The 25,661-nt window shown below is 39.0% G+C and overlaps 2 protein-coding genes across 2 annotated transcripts; both read right to left on the bottom strand.

Moving 5' to 3' along the window:
* uts2r4 (urotensin-2 receptor 4) lies at positions 1 to 1,981 on the bottom strand. Its single transcript, XM_053499148.1, has one exon. The coding sequence runs from the start codon at positions 1,915 to 1,917 to the stop codon at positions 823 to 825; it is 1,095 nt and encodes a 364-aa protein (XP_053355123.1). The 5' UTR covers positions 1,918 to 1,981; the 3' UTR covers positions 1 to 822.
* A 668-nt stretch (positions 1,982 to 2,649) lies between these two features.
* zgc:92360 (uncharacterized protein LOC436988 homolog) lies at positions 2,650 to 25,318 on the bottom strand. Its single transcript, XM_053499225.1, has 11 exons — positions 24,826 to 25,318; positions 16,270 to 16,400; positions 13,363 to 13,454; positions 11,709 to 11,791; positions 11,508 to 11,620; positions 10,188 to 10,334; positions 9,185 to 9,268; positions 7,622 to 7,684; positions 5,024 to 5,095; positions 4,093 to 4,324; positions 2,650 to 3,832 (listed from the first exon to the last, which is right to left on the bottom strand). Exons 1-11 carry the CDS (start codon positions 24,911 to 24,913, stop codon positions 3,804 to 3,806), a joined length of 1,134 nt encoding a protein of 377 aa, XP_053355200.1. The 5' UTR covers positions 24,914 to 25,318; the 3' UTR covers positions 2,650 to 3,803.
* Positions 25,319 to 25,661: the final 343 nt, after the last annotated feature.

The following is a 25,661-nucleotide window of genomic DNA, read 5'->3' as shown; positions in this document are numbered from 1 at the left end:
AAGTCAGAAGTGCTGATATTGATCAGGATATCAGACATACTGTATAGACATAATATAGTTTAAATATAAACAAAGCACTAAAGATGGTCCAGGGCAAAAACATTATGCTGAAAACATGGCAATTTGTATGTTTAGCAGGTTGTAGCAAGCAACGAAATCATTGACTGTCCATCAAACAGGATTTCCAATACATATCAGCATTAAAAACAAAATGGTAGTTGGTAAAAAGTCATTGAATAAACTTCAAAGCAGTGGTTCCCAATTAACGTCTTTGATGCCCATGTACCGTGTTGAGTCCTGGACCTGGGCGAAAACCAGTTCATTCTTCTGTACTGTATGTGTCTATATGGATAGATTGACAATGCTAGTATTCCAAGCTTTGCACAGCTCAAGTACTTTATAAACAAGTGCACCAACCTTTAAAAGGCCTTGATAATTAATTAGTTAGCCAGATTAAATGAGCTCAAGCAGGCAAAGTATCCTGATCAAGTAGTCTTTATGTCCAAAGGTCATAACTATGGCCTTATACCATACAGTATAATCCACCGGTTTCCAACCCTAGTCTTGGATCACCCTTTGGTCCTGTAGTACGTTTTTCAGTTGCACACATCCCAGACAGTCCTATTCAGTCAATAACAACAATACCTAAGTTAAAGATTATGTAATATAGAAGAGAAACACAAAAACATACATGATGGGCAGGGGAGGTTGTTCCAGGACTAGTATTGGGATATGAGATATAACCAAATGCGGTTATGGTTTAATATAAGAAGGACACTATCCATATTTGGCATTCACCCCAAAAACAGTGGATAATATCATCTACAGATCGTTGATCCCTGTTCCTGAGCCTTGGTCAATACGACTAGAGCCTGACGCCTGTCCTCTTTGTGCCAGGTAGTCTTTATAGTTCCGAGTAAGCAATGTGTAGAGCAGTGGGTTCACACAACTGTTGCCGTATGTAAGGCACGTAACAAAGAAGTTGACATAGGTGTGTGTGGCAGGTGTCAACGAGCGCAGGGATTCGGCTGAGAACAGCTTGGCCATCTGCCAGCCCCAAAAAGGTAGAAAGCATGCCCAGTAGGCCACCACGATGCTGAAGATCATGCAGACCACCTTATGCTTAAGCCTTTTCCGCCTGGATGGAGAAGAAGAGGTGGAAAGACGGATGCTGGTCTTGTTTCCTTCTCCTCCACGTGTAAGGTTGGACTGTGCTTTCCAGTAGTGTCGCGCCAACCCGATATACAGGACTACCATGACTAGCCCTGGCACCAACATGCTGGTGAAGAAAAGAACAGTGAGGTAGGCTTTAAAGGCCTCAGATGTCCATGTGGGGAAGCAGATGCGCTTGACAAGACCGGAGGCCCCTGATCGCCCTTCCCGCAGCCTGATCATTACCATCATGGGCAGAGTAAGTGCCAAGGCAGCACTCCAAATGGCAAGAGCTGCTAGCCAGTGGCGTCGGACAGAATCAGCAGCGGAACGACGGGCGTGGAATGGCGATGCCACGGCTCGATAACGTTCCAGGCTCATGGCCACTAGGGCAAAAACACTGGCATGCATTGTGAGCAGGTCAAGGCTGAGCAAAACTCGACAACCTGTCTCACCGAAGAGCCAGTCATGGACAAAATAGGTGCATACCACAAACGGGATGGTGCCCAAGTAGAGCAAGTCAGCTGTTGCCAGATTGACAATGAAGACATACATGGAACCAGAGCGGCGCAAAACTGCAGAGCGCATCACACCCAGCGTGTAAACATTTCCCACAACACCAAGGATGCACATGGTGATCAGGGTAGCACCAAGAAGAGGAGTTACCCACACGGTACCTGTTCCACCTCCGCTTAAGCCACTTCCTGTTCCACTTGTGCCCGAGTTGGAAGGGACGGAGATGTTGGCATTGGGCACCAAGCTCATGATCCACAGAGTGGCACTCAACTGTAAAGGTCAAACAAAAATAAAAAATCTGAGACAAAAGACAAAGCTCAGGCATTTAAAACATCAGCAGAGTTGTAGACATGGTTGAGTAGTCCTTAGAGATGTCAGTACATAAACCTTAAATGATGCCATTATCCAAATCTTTGCAGAAAAACATCCTCTTGGTCTACCGAAAGTCAGCGTCCGTAAAAGTAAACGGAAATTTTCAGAAAAACCAAGCACCGCTTTCCTGGTTTCCTTCATCTGAAGTGCAGACAGTTTTAAAAGTTTCCATCCAGGGTTTAAAATTAGCGTCCTTCAACCAAAACGTTTCCAAAATGTCAACAGTTGATATGTTTGAATTTTCTGCCTCAATTAGCTTTCTTGCTAAGTGCCCTTCTTTCCTTTCCAACCGTCTCTTTCTCTTTGTCCCTCTCTCTCTGTCACTCGCCTCTTAAAACTCTCACTCACACGTAAGTGCAATTGCACATGACATGTTAGATTTAGGAGATGCTCACTTTGGGCCGCCGGATTCGACTTTGAACACCTGGGTGCCATTTCAAACGGCAGTGACGCAAATGAGCGCGCACACACACACACACCCACACACACATCAGGGCACACGTCTTCTCTCAAGCTCATACGCCATCATACAACACTAAGAATAATCATCTCGTCACACAAACACATTTACTTTCATTATGCAATCCATGACAGTCCTCCATTATTGATCAGTGTGTTTATTGCAAAGATTTAAGATTCAAGTTGTATTTTTCTCATGAATAAACATCTTGTGAAGTAATTTTTATACAAAAGTAAATGATAAATTGTTATGATAAAAAAAATATATCAAAACATAATTACACTGCATGTCATACATTTGTGTTTGGCAACATGTGAAAGTCTGCATGAGGCACAGTTAAAGGAACGATAAGGTTTGTATTTGTGATAACATCTGGTTTCGCTAGCGCAACTAAGATGGCCTTTAATAGGCGCATACTTTGTGCAAAGACGACAGTCGTTTCACTTCCACTAATTTATTTTTCTTGTCATGCACATGGCCAATAGGTGAATTTGCTGGGTGAGGAGCGCACAACACAACTAGGTCTCTGATTGGCTGTTATAAATAAAGTGGGAAGAACCAATTTATTTTATGATGGATGACAACTTACATGCACTAGCAAAAACAAAACTGAACAGTGTATGCAAGTCTGTAGGCTGGTTGTAAGGTGGTTTATTCTTCACCATAGGGTTAAAGTGCTGCCGCATCACTGTCTTTAGGAAATGAATTTCTACTGGTGTTGCGATAAGCAAGTAGTTGAACCATGTTGTAGTTAATGTAGGAAACAATTAACTTTTTTATTCAATGTTTTCAAACTGGACAATTAAATAAAAAAAAATTTCTGAACTGAAGATCACATATCAATCATGAATATTGATATACAGGTCATGCATGGTTTATTTATTGTTTTTGTTTTTTCCCCTTAAGCACTACATGGCATAACTTGACCAGTAGAGGGCATTCCAGGACAAAACAAATGCAATCTGCTCTCTGCCAGAGCCATTTAAACTAGAACATAGTTATTGTGTTCAGTATTTAACATCAATCGTTTGGAAGATTAGATTAAGAATTAATAACTTTTATAGCACACAAACACAATCCGGTATCATAACAAAAACAAATACATTAAAAAAAAAAAAAAGGAACCAAAAAAGTGACTGTTACAAGAACGCATCTTGATCTCCTTGGCTGCTTAGCTTGGTAATTACAGGAAATACACTAGCTGTAAAAGTACTCCAATGTATAAAAATAAAGAAGTAGTGTTTAATTCTCAAAGTCAAGAGGTGATAGGTCAAGCTGGGGCTGAGAGAGGAGCGTGGGTCCGTCAGTGTTTACGCTTCAACAGGGCCTCCACTGAAAAAAAAGGATATATAACTTTTACATTTAAAGGACATTTCAATCTAATTATATAATACAGAATACAAAATGCTGACATTATATTTATTGGTAAACTCCTAAGTAAGAAGAAAAACACTTTACGGACAAGCACATACATCATTTAGTATAACTGTATGATTAAAGTACTACTGTAGAAAGATCTATTACTTAAGGCAAAGTCAGCATTTACAGACAAATTAAAAACCGCAATATTTCCACAAATGTGACATGCTCACTGCTGTATTCCTGTGGCGACATCTGCAGGTTAATGACGTGATTAAAGTGCTTCAGCCAATCCAGCTGCTCTGGCTCAGTCTCACAGGTGAACAGAAAACTGCGCTCGGGTGTCACTATGGTGATGCCATGTTGCCAGGCTCCGTTGCATTGAGTGCTGGCTGGTAAGCCGGGACTGACACTGTAACCCAGATCTTTGTGACCCAGGAACACCTCGCCTTTAGCAAATGCATCCTGACAAACAAACAAAGACAAACACACACAGCTGAGATTTATACCCCGAGGTATTACAAACCCTGCTTTCTATTAAAGCTAAATGATGTCTAACAGCGAGTGAGTCACTGGATAAACGACGGGCTAACCCTTGTGTTCTGGTCTCAGGTGTTATAACAATACAACTGCAAAATTATATAGTAAGAGGTAACAACATAATCGTCCCAGCGCCAGCAGAAAGACTTTACAACGTTTTTATGGAAATTGTGCCTTTTTTAATGACTGGAAAATTCTTTAACACTTGGTAAACCCCTAAATCTAGGAATGCTCCTTATGAGCGTTCAGATGTGCCCCCTTATTTAGTACATACAGTTTTATTCGCCACCCAAGAAAACCACCCAACACTACTTATCGCTTTTAAACCATCATTCCTAGGCTCTTGTTATCGGTAGGCTCAATATACTCCACATTGTCCCACATTGGCACGTCGTAATCTTGTGCTTGCCCTTCAGACTTGCTCCGTAAAAAGTTACTAGGTCAGACCTAATCAGATCGCCGGAGTGATTTTCACGGAAGGAGCGCATGTTAAATTGCCCAAGTAGGCTTTGAGAATTTATCTCGGGTTTATCAAGTCTATAAAACCACATTCCATCAGACACTTCTTATCATAAAATCTTAAAGGAAAAAGCACTGAGGTAGCAAAGAAAAAAAAAGTCCTACCAGAGGATCCTTAAAGTACATTAATCTCCTGTGGTCCAGGGTGAACCAGCGCTTCTTAAAACCCTCCGTTTGCTGCAAAGAAAGAGACAAAACATAAAAGCAGATGAAAGGAGGAAGAAAAATGAAGCAAAAAACATTACTGATTTTGATTAATACCACCTCTCTTAATACATCCTAGCTAGATCACTGAAAATGGCCTTTTTTTATTTATATACTTTTTGAGGCTTTTACTCCTTATTTATGACTGCATGCACTCACTCACTCATCATCTATACGGCTTTATTCTGTATACAGTGTCGCAGGGGGCCTGGAGCCTATCGAGAGAGACTGAGAGGGGGCACAGGGCGGGGTACACACTCAGAACATGGAGGTGCAAGGTGACGATGCTAACCACTAAGCCACTGTTTTCAAAAAACATGCTAAACCCATCCCTCCCATTACCTCGTTACCTGACTGTGTTCACGTGTTACATCTTACTCCCTGATTACAATCACTAATAATAAAACATACTGTACATAAAGTAAAAAAATGTTGCCCTATAAAAAATAAAATAAGCGAAAATTCATCCTGTCACAAAAACCTATAATCTAATTCAGAATTGAGTTTTTCCTTGTTACAATAATAACTAGAGAGAGAGAGAGAGAGAGAGAGAGAGAGAGGACCGTCAGATTGCTTTATCTTGGTCTAACGCAAGCACATGTGTCCAGGTGGTGTCGTGTTACTAGGAATGCCATTACCAGGCTGTGGGACAGATTTCGAAAAAACTGGTTCCACTGCTGATCGGCTCAGGTCTGGAAGGCAGAGAGTGACAACGTCGAGGCAGGACAGCCTGATTCGATGGTGTCATTTGAGAAATCGTGGGAAAAAAAATCACTGCCACTACTGCTGATGGTATTCCAGGGTGACACATGATAAGACGTGAGAATGTTCAATAACGTGTGGCTGCAGATGGACTTGCTTTTTTTTATTCTTGTGCTGCATAAATATTATATATTTTTATATAATAATAAATTTACAGCTCAAAAAAATAAAGGGAACACTTAGTCCCGGTTTGACTTGAACAATGCATACACATACTGTATGAGAGGCGTTCTCAAAGTCAAACTGGGACCAAGTGTTCCCTTTATTTTTTTGTGCAGTATATAATTTTATTTATTTATTTATTTATTTATTTATAAGAGCCTCACCCACCCAAAAGGTTAGAAATTTGGTAATATTGCAATGGTACAGTAATTTTTCTTTAACTATTACTTACCTAATACTATTTTTATTTGCACATTTGAACCACAATCAAACTGTATTTTAAAGCTGTTTTCATTCAACCTCACGCATTACCTCATTACGTACACCTTATTATGCAAACGTAATGGTTTCTGCAAAGAAGAGACATAAAGTGGCACCAAACACTTTTTTAATCAGAGTTGATTTTACATAGAACAGCAGTTTAAAAGATACTGTAGCTTTTTTTTGATTTTTTTTTTTTTTAATGACATGACCGCATACATTTGCATAAATGAATCTTCAGCAATACTTCCAGGTTCATTAAATCTGGCAATTCATGCACATTTTAAAACAATTATGTCTTGCTTCAGATATAGTTTTTATAGGTTTTTTTAAATCAGACTCATATCACATTATAATAGTCCCGAAAAGCAATTAAAGTTCCTCTTTTCATGTATAAGCAAAAGATTGTGAAGAAAATAACAAGGCAAATCCATATCGCCATATTCAAAAGCATGTAAGCAGCTATATTAAATAATACTCATAATACTTATTAAGATCACACCCACTAAAATATAGGCGCTTGTGTGTTTTTCCCACAGTCTTTATTCTCACGTTCAGCCTGTGAATACAGTACAGAAGTCCTGACTGCAGGTTAGAATCTGGTTCCACCAGTTTGTTCAGTTGTTAACTGATAGTCTGTGGGACTGATTTGTAAAAGCACAAGGCTGTGAAACGACTGAGCTACTGAGCAGTAAATAACCTCAGTGTATGGAATTATTATAAACCATGATCTGTTAACGTGTGTGACACATAGAGTGATAGAATTTCTTTAAAGCTCATGTTTTCTGCATGTTGGAAAAAAAAAACCTGAACAACCATGAAAACCTGCTCAGAGGAAGTTTTTTAACTTGCAGTCAGGTTCGAACCCGAGCAATAAGATGCTTATACAGTAATGTGCAAAAGTACTAAAATAGAACAAATGGCAATGAATGTTTAACTGCGACAGGCTGCAAAGTTCCTAAAGGTAGAACTCAAAAACTGGTTGTGCATGTACTGTAACAACCTCAGCAGCAACCTCATTTCCCTTTTCATCCGTTCCAACAACTCAGCATTCAGTATCACCAGTTTGATTGATTCATAGGTAACTGTATGGCTTTACAAAAGAAAAAAAAAACATTCTTTTAGAACTGCTCAGGTACAGGGACTGGACTGAAAAGTCCCTCAGGAAATCTGGACTATTCCTCAAGACTAGATCGAAAAATCCATGAAAGTCTATCTCTTTGGAAGTAAAATATGAAGAAACAAGCTATGGCTCAAGAAACTTTACTTAACATACAGAGCAAGATGTTATGAGTAATCAGTATGTGTGCTTACCCTTGGTCCTGTCTTCTCCATGTAGCCCTCTTTCAGGAAGTTCCGTGTCAGTTTGGGTTTTAACTGAAGAAGGAACACATGGGAATTTAGTTATTCAGTGTTTGGGCTTTTTCTTTGGAATACATAATAGAGATGATCTCTGGCTTATGTTGAGATTACATCCTGATAACCCACTCTCTCACTCAGCATCTATACCGCTTTATCCTGTATTTAGGGTCACAGGGGGTCTGGATTAAAAACTTAGGGCATGAGAAAACTTAGGGCACGAGGCAGGGTACACCCTGATCAGTTAGCCTAATCTGCATGTCTTCGGACTGTGGGACGAAAACCGGAGTACCTAGAGGAAACCCACGAAACACGGGGAGAACATGCGAACTCCATGCACATGGTGGCGGGAATCAAACCTGGTCGGGAATCGAACCCAAATCCTGGAGGTGCAAGGCGACAGAGCTAACCACTAATCGCTTATAAACTCATTGTATGTTAAAAACTTTTGTGATTCAAATACGAATTCAATACGAATTCCAAACGGTACACCCAACTCATCACAGCTTAGCCTTGCCTACAGTACCTTATACACTTACATAGGCCTAAAGTCAAAATCCTCCATGTTGTACTAAAGTGTTCAATGATTTATTTTACTGTACTGAAGGTGAGAAAACCCAGAACGCTTATATTGTGCTAAACCATAACCATACACACCTTAAAAGTGGCAGCATCATCGATTTCTTACACGATTTAAACAAAATGTGTCAATACAGCGCACTGTAGAGTGATGGTTGTTTAGTTTCCCAACCGTGTGGGTTGACTGGGAGCCATGGCTCGATGGTGCTGACCATCATGACAAGAGAGTATGGATACACAGCATAATCCCAGACCAGGCTAAAATAAAAAGATCAGGATATTTCTATCACTTTATTATCCCTTTTGAAGCCAAAAAATAAGTAAAACAAATATACATACTGTAAGTCTGTATTTTTGCCTGGAGCGTGAAATGCGAGACCAGTATATGAGACTACCTGCATAATTTCGTATATTTATGATGCTAGAAGGTCCCAGATATTATATAATTTCGTTGCTTGAAAACATGATTATTATATATTTCACTAACTGTGGAATACCACACAGTTGCACATAACCCACAACAGCATATTCAGAATACTGAATACTTTTACAAATAAACTTTATAGTTAATAAACCATTTAGTCGACATGTTTTATTATTCGATTTTTAGCTTACCACACAATTATAATTTCATCAGCAGTATTTAGAACCACACAATGATGTGCGACATATTAACAGGAACTGAAAAGAAGAAGAGGAGTTTACGTGTGTGTGTGTGTGTGTGTGTGTGTGTGAACTCCCTAACTGTTATTAACCCCCTAAACTCACAGGATCCATCAGCAGGTCCAGGCTTACATTCCTGTCTTTCAGAACTACAGTTTACAAACGTTTTTCAATGCAGTCACTTAAACGTTACAGTGGAAAGGTACAAATCGAGATGAATTAGTGACTACTAAGCCGATGTACAGTAAGATGGTGTCGATACCCTGTGATACTCACTTCAATCTCGGAGGCACCAGGGAAAGCTACTTTCAGGTAGTGTAGCTGGACGGCTCGAATCGAGTTAAACCAGTCCACTATTTCCTGAAAGAGAAAGATCGACGAAAGGAACATGTACATCAAGCCTGGATTGAACACACTGAACACTAAAGGAAAAAAAAGAAAAATATAATATGAAATAATAAAATAGTTGAGCAATTTTGCAATTAAGTCATCTGATGCGGATGATTTTTCTATAGAAGCACGCCCTACAATGTTTCATACAGATTACAGTAAATGAAAGCTGCTATAATGTACAGTGATAACATAGAGTGAGGTGGGACCTCCATGCAGCGGACGTGTTTTTCCAGCAAATCCCATGGATGCTCGATTGGATTGTGATCTGGAGAATTTGGAGAACCCTCAGTCAACACCTCAGACTTCTTGTTGGGCTCCTCAAACCGTTCATCAGTGTGTTAGGGTGCATGATCTGTAGACCGGTCTGTGGCTACGCAGCTCCATGCGTAACGAAATGTAATGGACTGTGTTTGATGGACCTTTTTATCAGAACCAGCATTAACTTTCAACAAATTGAGCTACAGTAGCATTTCTATTGAATCAGACTACACGGGCCAGTCTCCGCCCCCCAACCGCATCAGTGAACCTTGGCCGACCATGACCCTGTCTCTGGTTAACCATTTTTCCATCTTTGGACCACTTTTGGTAGGTCCTGACCAGGGCAGACAGGAAACAAGCCACAAGCGCTGATGTTTTGATGATGCCCTGACCCTGTCTTCTAGCAATATCACACTTCAGCCCTGGTGAAAATTGCTTAAATCCTTACACTATTTTTCTGTTTACAACACATCAGGGGCAAAATGTGCACAAAGCCTAAAATACTGTATCTTACCCACTTCCAGATGCCATTGTAATGTTATTCACTTCACCTGTCAGTGGTCATCATGTTACAGTTGATTAGTGTACTGTATGGCCTCATTAATTATGAAATGTAGTTGATACTGACCTTGCTGTTGTCATGGTAGAGGAAGATATTGCGCGTGTTGTAGTCTTTAAGGTATGTGATCTGGAGGCCATTAGGGTTCCCAATTTTCTCAGGCTGGAACGAGGCATTGATAGTGTCCACCTTTATTACAGCTTTAGGTTCTTTAGCCTGTGTGAACGCAAAAAAATCTCTGAATTTCTTATAAACAGAACTGACCATCACACCTGCCACCTGCAATATAACACAAATCTGTGTGCATTCATTTAGGCCAAAATATTTTAAAAACCTTTAAAAGTTTAGACCTGTTTGGGATAAAAATGAAGAAGACGAAGACATTTAATGCTTAATTTAACCTTCATTTCCACTTCAAACCATGATATACAGTAAATATTTATGAAATATCCTCCAGGGTGCTGTTGAGTTCTCGATTCTGATTGTGTTGAATTATTTGACAGCTCTTTCACTTCTCCTGGTTAATAGTAATATGATAATGATTCTATAGTAACAAATGGCATGAGACTAGATTCTATAAATAAAAATATTAATTTCTGTGAAACAATTACTCTAATAATTTTTGAGGCTGGTAACATTAAATAAACTTCTCCTCTGCAACAACTAAAATGACCAGTTCTAGTACAGTACAAGTGCATAATCAGGGTACTTTTGATTACTAAACTAATGCTATTTCTCTATATATCCGCTTTCTACACTAATGCACTTATCCCAGCGTTTCACTAGAATGTTCATGGGAGCAATTGCAGCGTGATCCGAGCCACTCCCGAAAGACGTACGGCCTTCTTTAAAAAAAAATGTGACTAAGCGTCTCATCATCAAGAAAAGTTGATCAAAAGTCCCGATTTTGACTTGTGTGCCCCTCGTACCTCGAGTTTAACTGTAAAACCATGGTTTTTGGATTAAAACTACAGGAATGTTCAGAGAGGTAAGCTTGTTTGATTTGCAGAACAGATTACGCAGGACAGAGGTTGTACAAGCAGGGTTCTGAAGAGAACAAACTGTGTTTAACCTCCCAGCTCTGGTACACATACACTTTTTTTTTCATCACACATGAATATTTTAAACTCTATTACACTGGAGCTGTCTAGCCTGTTCACCCCAATCTATATTCTCACCAGTCACAGCTGCTTGTGGGGGAAAGTGCACAATTATTAGTTTTTGCATCTAGCTCCCAGCCTACACCACACACAGAACAGTGTCTCAATTTCTAAGGACCCATATGTCATTAATTATTACTTTATGCTTAACTTATTGAAGCATGCCAATGGTTGGGACATTACTCATCATGTGTGATGAGTGTCACAGAGTGCTGTGTGAGAAACTCACATCAAACTTTGTGTAGTACTTAAGTGTCCCTTCTCTTTCGGACAGCACGAAGCGTCTGCTCAAGAACTGCCCGTTGTCTCGCCCCCTCTTCATTAGCACACCGTCTCTGGTCCCTGCATTCAAGGAAAAACACGTCAAGAAACCTGTTGGTAAATCATTGCATCTTTGTGTTCCCCTCTTGTTATAAGGCATAACACTCACCTCCTTCGTACACCAGCGGCTTCCTGTCTGGGGTAAATTCCTGCCGCTCGTACTTAGCTCTGATCCACTGCTCTTTCAGGACTCTACGAGTGTGCACACGCACAGATCGACATATGAAACTCTGCATCATATACGTAGGATACAGTACATAGTAGGACATACAGTATATAGGTTTAGGGTTCCAAGCACCAAAGCTCATAAGCACCATATTGTATCATTGTTGTGCTTGTTGTTTTTATTATTATTATTATTATTATTATTGAGTCCATGCATTATTTATATTAAATGTCACCAAATGACAGAATAGTCTCATCTCCCTTTACTGCAACTCTGGTATTTGTCACTTAAGCACCACCAAAAGGTCAAGTTTGGACACAATGAACACGACATTCTAACAACACAATACGATTCTACTTTCTACCATATTGGACGTCTATTGATTTTTGTTTCCAGGAATGTCCTTTGTGGTAAATTTTGTTTCCAGGAATGTCCGTTGTCTACATTATCCTAGCCCCATCTTAATGTTTTGCCTTTAGAGAGTTATTTAAAATTCAATTATTAGTCATTTTTAAATATTAAGATGGGTTTCTAGTATACTGTAAGTGCCCCCCCCCCCCAAAAAAGTTATAATTCTCAACTTTTTGGCCTTTTTCATTTTTGTAAAATCCAGGGGCACTTGGGGCCCTATTGTGACCTCATATAAGAAAAGCCCCTCCCCCTGGCTTGCTCCTCTTCCCTGATGTTCTCTGGTAGGGGTGGGGCTCTGCAGGAGCTCATTGATATACTGTAAACGCTGAAACAGTGTGGTTGGAAAGGGAATGAAACAAAGGAAGTTTGAGGTATAAAAAAAATGCATTATCTGAGGGACATTCAAGCTGGAGCATTTAACCCACACACTGCGGGTAAATTCTGAGAACTGTGTTAACTTGTTATACAAGTAGTAATATATGGGTCGTGTAATATATTTTCCTTCTTCACTAAATGGTGGGGCCAAGTCATGCTTCGCCCCATTAATCGCTCCTTGAGGCTATGTGATTTGTTCCATGCTGATTCAATATTTAAACAGGCAGATTCTTTATAAAACTGTGCGACGTCATACTTAGGAAGATCTAGTAATTTGAAAAAAATCTAGTCAGTTATTAATCGCAATTCTTTGTCATTACCATTTCTTTTTGCTTGAGTAAATTATCGGCCAAGTTTGATTTAAGCATCTATTTACCCATCCATTTATCCTTGATGTGGGGTTGTAATACTGAATCAGAATATTTATAAAATTGTGATACCTCCAGAATATGAATATAATACTTTAACCTGAATGTCTGAATAATAGGCTGTAACTTCAGATGGTTGAAGAACAGCTTGTTTTTACATATGCAGTGATCAGATGAGTCATAACCAACAAACAAGTCCAAACTTGAGCAAGGTAGTACTTTTTATTAATATATAATACACACTCCTGTGGTGTTTTTATATCCAGTTTTAATGTGTATGCGCTGGTGGAGGCTAGACCGTGTGTTAACCATGTCTTATTTAAACACCACTTTAACTCCAACCCAACCCACAATCAGCACTCAAAGTACACGTGTCAACACCTCTGAAAAACAAACAACAACAACAAAAAAAAAAATCTGTCTGGTCTCGATGGCAGACTTACTGGCAGTCTTTGTGAGTGGGTTTGTAGTAGTACACCGGCACGTAAGACTCGAATTTACTTTTGGTTGCTTCGTTTCCATTCTCCGCCATGAACTGAGACACACAGAAAAGAAAACACTTGTACATTAAGATCACGCACAACTTACTGAAGAATAAACTGCTCCTTTGTGCTCATTCACAATGACTTCACTATTGAAAAACCTAAGTGTCGCTGCTTGGTTGAGAAAGAGTCCAGGATGCTAAAAATATCCAAGCGGCATCATCGTGTGGAGGAGATGATGACTAACACATGCTACAGTACATGGAAAAAGCAGACACTAACTGTACACTACTGCGGTACACTAACTGTAAACTGGCAAGATGAAGTAGGTTTTTCTAATGAAGTACAGTAGCTAGAAAAGCGTTACATAGTAGGTGTGCATGAAAATGTTCTCTGAAACTGTTTATTGGCTGCCGAGACGACAGCTGTGAAATTAGATTGAAACTGTTATATCCTGTCTCGCATCTACTTTTACTGTATACAGATGTGACAGCATAAAGGGTGCTGCTCAAGTAATAAATCGTTCGTTTAGTTTTGTATTGACAGAAACAGCAATCTCCCTATTAAAGCGTTCAAGTCAACCCGGGACTTTTGATTGTGCCCAATAACAGAACAGGTTATGAGTAAAAACTTGCTTTATTTCTTTGTATACTCCCCTGCTACACTAATGCCTGCTTCACATCTGAAACACTGGCCCCCCAGGAACTGAGAAACTATTGGAAAGGGTTTAAAGTGAGATCGGGACTGTGAAGTGGGTTTGGCAATAACTCACAGCCGAGTTCCTGTCACATGCAAGTGGTGTTCGTGAATGATTTTGTGTCAGTTCCCACAGACAGATTTGTCTGTTCCACAAGTTGGTGACAAGTTAGCAGATGATTTTTAAAGATCAGGCATTCCACTCGCTGAATGTTAAAGGGAACAAGGGAATGAATTTTGTAGGGCTTCATATAGCTGATATTTCATCAGAACCCCAGTATGACTTGAACGCCTATAGTAATAAGGAATAAATTATAAATGGGCACATGGTTATAAACAAGTAGTAAATGATGAGGTAATGTCAAACGCAACAACAGTATTTATATCTGAAGTATTTATTATACTGAAGTATATATCTGAAATATTTATTTTCCTATACAGCAGAAATTTTCCAGCAATATTTTTTTAATGAAGTAAAATGATGTCATACTCTTGATCTATTTCTATGTACAGTATATATATGGTTTTGTGGAACATCTACATTTTACTTTTGAGCTTTTCTGGTCAAAAGTATTTCTCAGGAGCTGCTACAGAGCTCATTATGTTTTAATCCATCTTTTATCAATCTCATCCTAGGGAGAATTTATAAAAGTACAATACTGTGCAAAAGTCTTAGGCACCATATTATATGCTGTACCATTTTTGTTATATATGTTTATCATGTCTGAATAACTATGTACGAAATCATTCAGTATTTCCATATATAACTTAAAAATACAGTAAATAAATAACATTACAGGAGAATATATTCATATCTGTAAGGAAAAACAAATATATAGTACAAGACAGACCACTTTTCAGATAAAAACAAAAAATCCTAAATGTACGCTCCTGGGATTTGCATAAAAATAGAAAAGGAGCGAGTGTAATAAAGTTACCAGAAGAACTCATATTCTCCAGCAAGCTCAGTAAAACAGCTGTTTTCTTATAGAACTGTCCAAATCTGTGTCTAAAACTCCTGATTTTAAGAAATGAGTTTTCACCCCAAATATTGACTGTTTATTTTATTTCTCTTTATAGAAGTTTCTTTTAATACAGAAATATTTTCAAAAGCATCTTTTGCTTATGCCATATTTTTGTATGTGCCCAAGACTTTTGCACAGAACTATAAGGAAAACAGCTGTTAGGTTTTACTGAGCATGCTGGATAATATGAGTTCTTCTCCTGTAATGTTATTTATTTATTAAGTTATATATGGAAATGTTACATGATTTTGTACATAATTATGCAGACATGATAAACATATATAACAAAATTGGTACTTTTGCACAGTGCTGTATATATCTACTTTAATGATATGGAGACCATGAAGAATATTTTTGATTACAATATTAAAGTTTTATAATGAGGAAAATAAAATATTCAGCTACATATCAAAATTTTTTTGTGTGGCAAATTGCCTAACTGGCATGGTAATAATTGCCTAATAATTTTTTCATTTATACCTATTTGCATTTGAGGTGGTAAAATGTTGCCATTCCTTTATAATCCTACAAGGGGTGAGATCTAAACCGTTCTAACACTGTCAGGCAGCACCGTATCCTGTGTGGTCGGAGCAAATTATTTATATCCAATTGTTTAGAATTGGGATCTTTATAAAATCTGTGTACTAACTGAATTGCAATTCGAATCAGCATCTAGATATCGCGATATTGTATCCGGTGGGCCCTGGTGATTTCCATCCCTTCTAGACTTGTTCATAGCATTTTTAAATTGTATAAGGTGATGTGTAAAAATTTACATTTTTTCAAGAGAAAAGATAAAATTTTGGTACAAAATCTAATGAGAACCAAATTAAATTAAATTGTGAACCCTATATCATGAATAATCAACTGCGACGACTTTCCTGCACGCGGAAAAAAGTCCACTACCTGGAGACTCTATAACCATATCACTGTCAAGATTCTTGTTTGTTAAATGTGTTTTATCATTAGATCTAAATTTATGCGGCACGTCTGCCTGTGCTTTTCTATTTAACTGTCAGAGCTGCTGTTATATATGCTGTAGAAAGTTCATCGATACCTTCTGACCAATCAGAAGCAAGAATTTACCAGTGCTGTTTGTACTGTAGAAGCGAGATAAGATAAAGACATAACAGTGCTTTTCATGTACCTGAACTTCTGAGTCCTCCCAGTGGGACAGGAGGACAGATTTGACCTTTCCGATGTTGGGAATGTTTCGGTGGATGCCGGAACAAATGAGACAAATAAACACTCCCAAGGAACAGGATCCCCATTCTGGGTCTGCAGAGAATGGAGATGAAAAAAAAATTATTGATTTCCATGTATACTAATGCCAACCATTGACACAGCCCTCAACAGTTCTGCAAACACCATTTAGTATCAACAGATGATTTTATGATTTGTTTGGTTATTTAACCAGTTAAGTTACTCTGCCACCACATATCCTTCTGTGACTGGTGGAACCAACTTACTGCGACTGGTGAAGCGGGTGAGCCATTGAATTACCGCGAATTAAGGCGGACAGAACTGAAAAACTTTATTTTGAGATAGAGACTTATTTTATATTTTCATTTATTCCATTTTAGAATATCAGCTAACTTCCATAGTGCGCTATGTAGGCTGTACAATCCCTTGTTTTATGGGTTAAAGAGTGATTTGGGATTCAGACTTGTGTTGGAGGCTTTGTTACAATAGTTAGCTTTGTAGCTCGTGCTAGCCGTGAACAAAACAACACGGACGATTCAATTCCAAATGAATGGTAAGACAAAGTGTTGCTTTAGATGACAAAACGTTTTCGGATGCGTTTTCTTGCTGAAAGTGTTTTTGTGACTGGTTTTGATCGTGAGTTTCGACACTAGCTGCTCTATCCAATGCTGCTGACCATACTTTCACCATGCTGTGACTGACGATTGTAAGAACACATGTGACGTATACATATATACAGTAGCAGTTAAACGTCCCAGGGGTGTTATCCTCAATATCACCACTTGTGGAATGGCTCTCGTTCAATCGGATGACTCCGTCGGAGCTAATTGTTGCATAATTATACATACTTAATGGTTACAGAAATTTCTTCCAGGTTCTTTTGTTTCCTAACAACTCGCAAAAACATGTCAGGAGGTGAACTGGTTGTACACCCGGGTGTATTTCAGGAATTGTGTCCATTGTTTACAGAACAGATTCTGGATCCTTCATGACCTTGACCATAATGAAACAAATACTAAATTTGTTTAAAACTTAAAGGAACGAATGGTTGAATGAATAAAGGAATGAATCAATCAATGTTTATGCAATGTTATGTAAAAACCCTAGATAAAAAAAAATCCATAATGGAATCTATAGAAATAATCCACATAGAGACAATTACGGATTGTCATGTCATGGAAGTCAATTCATTTGACACTACATCATGGGGTGCCTGGAGACTTCTATTTCAACATTAAATGTGATCCGAAGGTGACCAAAGCCCCATTCGTAGGCCTGTTCGATATTCACATGAAAAATACTTAAGTGTCAGAAATGACCATAGGCAATCCTTTGCGCCACAAAACGAGGAAGTGGAACAGCTGGCGGTCCTCTGATGCCACATCTATTAAGTAATAATTACATAATAACTTTTGCAAACTTAAAGTTGGAAAGTACCCTTTAGCATTAGAGAGAGATAGAGAGTTTGGGGAATATGACAATAGTATTATAAAAGTACTCCGCAGTTTCATAACCTTCTTGGGTGACGCACAACAATGTTCAGTCTTTAAAAAAGGTGAACGTCCACTTCTTACAGACAGACACACACACACACACAAACACACTCACTCTGTGCTTATCTGGTTGTCGCCACACCTGTAGGTTTTATCTTACACACTTACTGGTGTGTAACTAAGTCACTAAATATTTCTTATTTCTCCTACTGTATATGCACACACACACACACACACACACACATATATATATATACAAACACACACACACATTATTTCATTAAGGGAAAAGAAAGATTTTCACTTTCATAAATATTCCAGTTAGCTTTTCTACTCTGTGCAACTTTTACATACCCACAGGACAAAATTACATCATCAGCAGGAAACTTATTTCTGAACAGTTTGTACTAGAGCGAGCTGAAAAGAAAAAGGGAGTTTGGAGCTCTGGAAGTGAAACAAATCTTAAACCGGGTTACCGACGCCTTTTGAATAAAAATCAGAGGGCAACTGTAAAAAAAAATAATAAATCTACACATACATTATATTCTGACTAGACACTGATCAGTCGTAACATTATAACCACCCTCCTAATATCGCGTAGGTCAGTGTTGCCAAAACAGCCCTGCCCGATCTAGGCACTGACTCCTGTAAGTTGCGAGGTGGGGCCTTTATGGATCAAACTTGTTTTTCCAGCACATTCCTCAGAAGACTGTTTGGATTGAAAGCTGGAGAACATGGAGGAGATCTTGTTGTGCTCCTCAAATTATTTTAGAACCATTTTTTCCACATCAAGGTGCATTTTCCTGCCAAAAGGGACCACTGCCACCGAATAATGCCCTTTCCATAAGAGGGTGATTAAGAATGGTTAGGTAAGTGGTACATTTCAAAAGGACATTTGAACCGACATTACAGTAACTTTTTCAGCAATTTGGGCTAGGGTATACCTTATGTTGCATCCGACTAAACAGGCCAGCGTTCACATCCATCAGTGAGCTTTGGCTGCCCATGACCCTGACGCCGGTTCAATGGTTTCCCTTCCTTAGACCACTTTTGGTATATCCTGGTTACTGCAGACCGGGAACATCCAAAAGTTCGCTTATGCATGTCTCCATTGTAGTATATTGCATTGCATTGTAATATACTTTAATTAAAAATTCTCAATGGTTGTATAAAAAAAAACACTACTTTTACCTGGTAAAAACTAGCTCTGTTCTCAGCAACCTGTTTCAGTACATGCTCCTTTAAATGCTTATGATCTCTGCTGAGCCCGCCCCCCCAGTTCTGTGGGGCGTGTCTTCACAACACACGTGGGGTATAGCCACGGGAGTGTAGTCCAGTGCGGGCAATGCTTTGTGGGTAATTCAGTCCAAACTGGAAAACGCTGGAATATAAAGCCTGAGCCTGTTTTCTTAAGTAGTTTTTGGTTTGATTTAAGTACGGAACCTACGCGGAAGTTTGTAATATCGCCTGACAACGCAGAAATTAAAAGAATGGACATGCATCGACTCGATTTGTCCTTCTTATCACTGCACGGGCACGAATTAACGGGCTGTTACGCTGCCGCGAGCAACAACAACAAAAGCGGAGAAACTTACTGAGAGAGATACGGACGCGATGTGTTTACTGATGTGTTTACATGACTTCTTAATCTTCGACAGACATCGTTATAAACCATCTAACGTTACAAAGGTAAGCATAATATAGTTTTCCGACTACGTACACAGTTTGCAACTAGACAATCACCTTTATCCATTGTTTATTATAAACGGGCGATTAGGGATTATATACAGTAGAGACGGATGTACACAAAGAAGACGACATAACACATAAAGACAAGTTAACTTACACTCCGCATTCATCGTGATTATTAGAAAAGGCGATCTGCAAAGATTCATAAAAAAAGAAATGACATTCACCGAGCCTGGTGAAGATGAAGCAGGAACACAAAGCGTTAGTACAGATCCATTTTTAGGAGCTGCTTCCTAGCAAAATCTGCTTTATATTGACCCGCGTTTATAAAGCAGTCTGGGAAAAATGATTAGCGCAAACATGAAGGCATTTAGGTAGATCGGCAGGGAAGTTGGCTTCAAAATTTAAATTCAGCCACTGCGTCCTCAGCGGCTCAGATGTCGGTAGTAAATGACGACTGCTGTGTTCGCTATTACACCCAACAACTGTACAACACACTCGCTTAGGCGACATTTTGCTCCAGCGGCCAAAAACAATGGCCGACAGCTTCTTCTCACTCGGGGTGGGTCTTTGCTAAAACACCAGTGTCAATCAACTATAGTAGGAGCGGCCTTATGCAGTGTGGCGTCACATTGCCAGGCATTTGTGATTGGCCTGATTTCAGAAGGGGCATGTTATTTTAATAAATGAAAAGAAAATCACTGGGCGGCTCTTTATCATCGTAGAGTGGTTGTGTACGCACTCTCCTAACACACAGTTCAGTCCAAACAGCTTAAAATAGTGCATGTAGGCCCATATGACCCCTTTAAATATTCATAATGTAATTGCGATTTTCACATTTACATTGCATCCAGAATACCTAGAAAGAGTTGCAGGTCTTATGGCAGTCCTGACCAGGATAACACACTTGCCAAAGATGAAGGAATGAATAAACAAATAAATAAATTAAATATTCTTTAAAGCGTTGTCCAATTTGGACCAAATGATTTGAATTCTTTGATTTATGTTCTTTCCCCCCCAAAAAAAAAATTGCACCTTGTATTTAGGAAGACAATAAAAGAAGAAACCCAGAACAGCGGTAAGTTAACGTCCATGGAGGTACTCTCACCGACTGTAATAATGCACTAAAACTGGAGACTCCTTCCATAAATGTTACAGAACATACTACAGAAAACTTCACCGTATGGACGATTGGACTAGATACATTTTTAAAACTTTATTATTGTAATGTACTTGAACATTAGAACAGGGGCATTGTGCTTTACAGCTACTGTAACAAAGCTTTTGACCAATCAAATTCATGAATTCAACAATGCTTTTGTGTAGTGAAGCATTTACAAGCATTAAATAGTGTAACTTAAATTTTTCATTTTCTTTCTGCCAGGCAGCAAGCCTCAACATTTAGTTTGTTAAAATAATAAATAAATAAATAAATAAATACATGCTGCTGTGTGGCTTTATCGGACTTTGAGGCATTTTCTCCTGAGACATGTCGGTACTTGTAGCGGGGAGCCGCCTGCGCCTCGGCGCTAGAGAGATCTAAACGGAACATTCCAAAAGAGTTCTTCATTTCTTCGGCAAATTTTACACTTCATACAAATATACACAAATGTTCCTAATATAAGATCATGTGGACTCCCATAGGACATGGCTAAATACTCCTCATAGGTATCACTTGACTAGTGTTTTGCTTAATTATATGCAATTATTTGAAATGTAAATTTTTCTTTTAAGGAAATAGTCCTATTTATAAGCTTTGTGGTCAGTAATCTATTCTTACCATGCAAGCCTCATTTCCTGCATTTTTACGCCTTAGAGAAAGGCAGCAAGTGTGATTAGACTCGACTGTGTGAACAGAGGTGGCATGTTTTATCGAAACATATCATGAGCCATGACGCACCGTTAAAAGTGTGAAAATCTGAAAATAGGTTTGGGTGACAAACAAGATTATAAGATTTAATTCTTATTGAGAATAGTGGAGAATTTAATATCAATTTTTTAGATAAGAAATTGTGAATTAAAACTTTTTGCAAACTAAGATGATTTAAAAAGAATATAAGACTTTAAGCTGTGCTGCATTGATGTATTGTAGAGTATCTGATGTGTCAAAAGGTGTTGATTTATTCTGTAGAACAGCAGCTCTTAAGCGCAGGTCAGATGTTCACATGTTTTTCTTGAGGATCACCACAAATTCACAAACTTGGGGCAAAGTGATTTGCAGCTTGCTGCATTAAAACTTGGTCACAAATATTCTTACACACGACGGATTCGTACAAACCTCTCTGTTTCTATAAATTCAGACATTCGTGGCAGGGAATCGTTTTCTACAGCCTCCATATGTGCAACTTACGACACTCTCAAGTAGTTGGTAGGAACATTTCCGACCAGGCTACAAATGCTGGATGCTTATAAGGCCACCTTAAGCAGACATTAGAAAATGTTGAAAAATCGCTCGTATGGAGTTACAGTAGCAGCTGTTCGTATGGGTATTTGTAACTGCTGATTTAACTACAAACAAAATGAGTAGATGTACTTGTGGTCATTTCTGTCTTTCCTTTATTAATCAATCGAAGACAGCCTTAGCAGTGTCAAAAAAGCGTCTTAACCATATGATCAATTTTGCTGTGCCAACATCAAATCTTGCATTTATCTCCTAAATTCTAAAAAAAAGCCTGTAGCGCAGCAGTCATGCTCGTACCTACATCAGAATAACATTCACGAAATGTAGCAGTTAGGATTAGGACCTCATCATATCATAGCACAGTGACGTGCTGGTTAAAGTGGTTAATGATGTACTACTTGCCTCTGATCAGGGCTGTGACTCCTTGCTTGACCTTAGTGCTTTTGACACCATTGATTACACGATTCTCCTTGACGAATTAAATAATGTTGTAGAAGTTAGAGGCACAGCCCTTTTCTGGCTCATGTCTTATTTGACTGCTCGTTATCACCCTGCAGATGTAAATGGTGGCTTTACATATACTAAGGTAAAGTTTGGTGTTTCGCAAGGTTCTGTTTTAGGCCCACTGCAACGTTTTGTTTATATGCTTTCCCTGGGAAACATAATTCGTAAGGATGATTAAGTTTCCAATGTTATGCTTAGGACACATATTTACAGTTATACGTGTTCATTCTGTAAAACTCCTTTGCAACAATGACATTGATACAAACGCTATGCAAATAACCTGAATATGATGTCAAGGGGTTTTTAAGCCCCAGGATAGTGTCAATGTAAGTGACTTTGTTGTGCTTCCAAACATTATCTACAAGTTAATAAACAGATGGATTAATGATTTTAAGGGAAAGCATTTAAAATGATTTAGAGTATATACTGTATATGATACCACCAGTAGTACTTTATCATCCATCTGTAGAAATCAGTAGTGTGTACTAAACTGTATATGGCTGAAACGACAATGAAAGCTTACTTGACTTGACTATCTGTAGCCCTAACGTACGGAATTGTCTGCTTTTTCCATGACTTCCTTAGCGGCGACATATTTTGCCTTAGCTCTGCCTTTAGCGTTGCGTAAAAGGAAATAACTTGTAAGTTGCATAAATTTAGAAATATATGTGGTTCCAGCTTTGCAGTGTCATTCATTAAAAAACAAAACATTCCAATTAAAGGACACTTGTTGTGGTGTAATCGAAATAAAACACTTTTATTTTAAGTAACCTACTAAAAGTTTTTTATAAGACATTTGTTCTTACTTTCCTTTGAAAAAAAAAATGCAGAATGTTATGACAATGAATTTGTGTCAGACTTTATCTCCTGTGGAAATATATTTATCGTTACTACTTAATACATATATATTTAAGCATATCTAATTTTAGAAAGGCTTTTTACAACGCTGTTTATAAACACATTATAACAACAAAATGTGTACTAAGATACTAAAAAGAGTAGGCTAAACAGGGCAGGGTGTACCCCGCCTTGTGCAGGGTGTGGTGTACTCCTGGATGGGGTGTCAATCCATTGCAGTGCATACACACATACACACTCCCACAGTCTCAAGGCAATTTGGGAATGGCAATTAGTTACCATAATCTGCATGTCTTTGGACTGTGAAAGGAAACTGGATTACCCAGAGTATACGTTAGCAAACAGACCCAAGGCGGAAATCGAGCGCCCTGGAGGCGTGAGTGCTAACAGATTAACATATTAATTAAAAAATGATAATAAAAAAATAAATAAAGTCAATATGGTGATACATAAAATAGAGCATAAAAAAGAATTGTGATACATCACTGAATCAATTTTTCCCCTCCATGTCTCATACGAAGGAGTAGTGTAAACAGTGGGGATGGGAGGAACTGCAACATTTTGCCGCCTCAAATGTAATCATATACAGTACAGTGTAACCTCACCTTACGAACGCACCATGAATCCAAAGAAAGTTCAGGATCATCTCAAGAAAAATTGGGAGCTGCTACTGTGTTCTAATTGTCTGCAACTTGACACAGTTTTCATTGTACTGTTTCCATAAGGCAAAATCACAGTAATAATTGAAGATTTAATGACTGTTTATTTTGTATTTTACTTACTACTAATACGTTAAAATGTCTTTTCTAAATGTTTTGAGTGTTTTAATATGCCAAAACTGATTGAAGTGTTTAAAATTTTTAAAAATAAAATAAAATTTCCATCCGGGAACCCCTGTAGTCCAACCAGGGACCGTGCAGGCCAACATTTACCCACATATTCACAGGCTCATCCACAGACTATTTGGAAAACCAATTAGCCTAATCTGTACGTTTTAGGACTGTGTGAGGAAACCAGAGAACCCTGAGGAAACCCACCAAGCACAGGGAGAGCATGCAAACTTCATGCACACAGACCCCGAGGCAGGATTTGAACCCAGACCCTGGAGGTGCAAGGAGACAGTGCTAACCACTAAGCCACCGTGCTGACAAAATGTACTTTGCTAAAGAAAAATTCCAAGTTACAAACTCACCTGTGCAACGATATCATTTGTATGATGATAAATTTATATTTTATATCAATTTAAAAAAAATGGATTTAAAAAATCTAATCTGGAATCAGTGCGGTGATACATGAATCAGAACACAAAATAATCGCGATACATTGCTGAATCGATTTTCCTCTCCATCTCTAATACTGAACATCAAAGTGTGTACCATAAGTTTAAATACTATTTAGGGTTACCATGGCAACCGGATAAGGCTGACCACGTGACGCTACCTGTGCGTGCGTGTCCCAGGTTAAGAACCCACACCCAAACACACTCTCTCTCTCTCTCTCTCTTTCTCTCTCACACACACACACACACACACACACCATAGGAACCCTGACTTACCGGGAGCGCCGCAGTCCGCGCAGGTTTCGTTGCCTTGCCGTTTGAGGATGTCTCTCAGAGCTCGCGCGGCTCTCTCGTTCACAGCCATGGCACTGGTGGCACGCTCGCGACAGCTTTCCGCACTCAGACCGCGCCCGAAGTGCACCTGGAAGTGCGCGCGCAAACGCAAACACACACACACACACACACGGCGCTTACAAGTCGTAACAGGCAGCGCGCGATGCAGCAGATATATGTATCAGTCAAGCAATCCCGAAACGGTTTCGAAAATGTTGAAACGGTGATCAAAGCAGAAGAGTTTCACTTCCAATCCGGTAAAGGAGCGCGTGAAGTGAATAAAAGATAAAACTGAGTGGAGCGCGAGGTGCACACCAAGCAGGATGTCTATGTGTGTGTGTGTTTGAAGAGGGAGTGTTTTGGAAGCTTTAAGCACTCGGAAGTAGACAGAGATACAGACAGAGAGAAAGAGAGAGCGAGAGAGAGAGAGAGAGAGAGAGATTCCGGGTTGTGTTCACACTTGCTGTTCCTCGTCCACAGAAACGCGCGTGCAGAACCGAGAGAGCGAGGGCGCGCATATGCGACAAGTGTGTGCTGCTCACACTAACGCAACTGCTACAGTGCGAAAAACAACACAGGCGTTTGGTCTGTTGTGTGGAGGGGAAAAAAAAGACACAGGTTCAAAAGTTTGTACCCCCTGAGTCTGTTCAGACTTTTGGACAAACAGAAAAAAGTTGTATATTATTTTATGAATTAATAAAAATATACTTTTATCAATTAAAATAAAGTCTCACAAACTAGCACAAAGTATTGCATAATCACGCATCAGGATATAAAAT

This window comes from Clarias gariepinus, chromosome 6 (assembly GCF_024256425.1).
Source record: "Clarias gariepinus isolate MV-2021 ecotype Netherlands chromosome 6, CGAR_prim_01v2, whole genome shotgun sequence".
Classification (NCBI taxonomy): Eukaryota; Metazoa; Chordata; class Actinopteri; order Siluriformes; family Clariidae; genus Clarias; species Clarias gariepinus.
The sequence above is the reverse complement of the archived record's forward strand: the minus strand, read 5'-3'. Positions and strand labels throughout refer to the sequence as shown.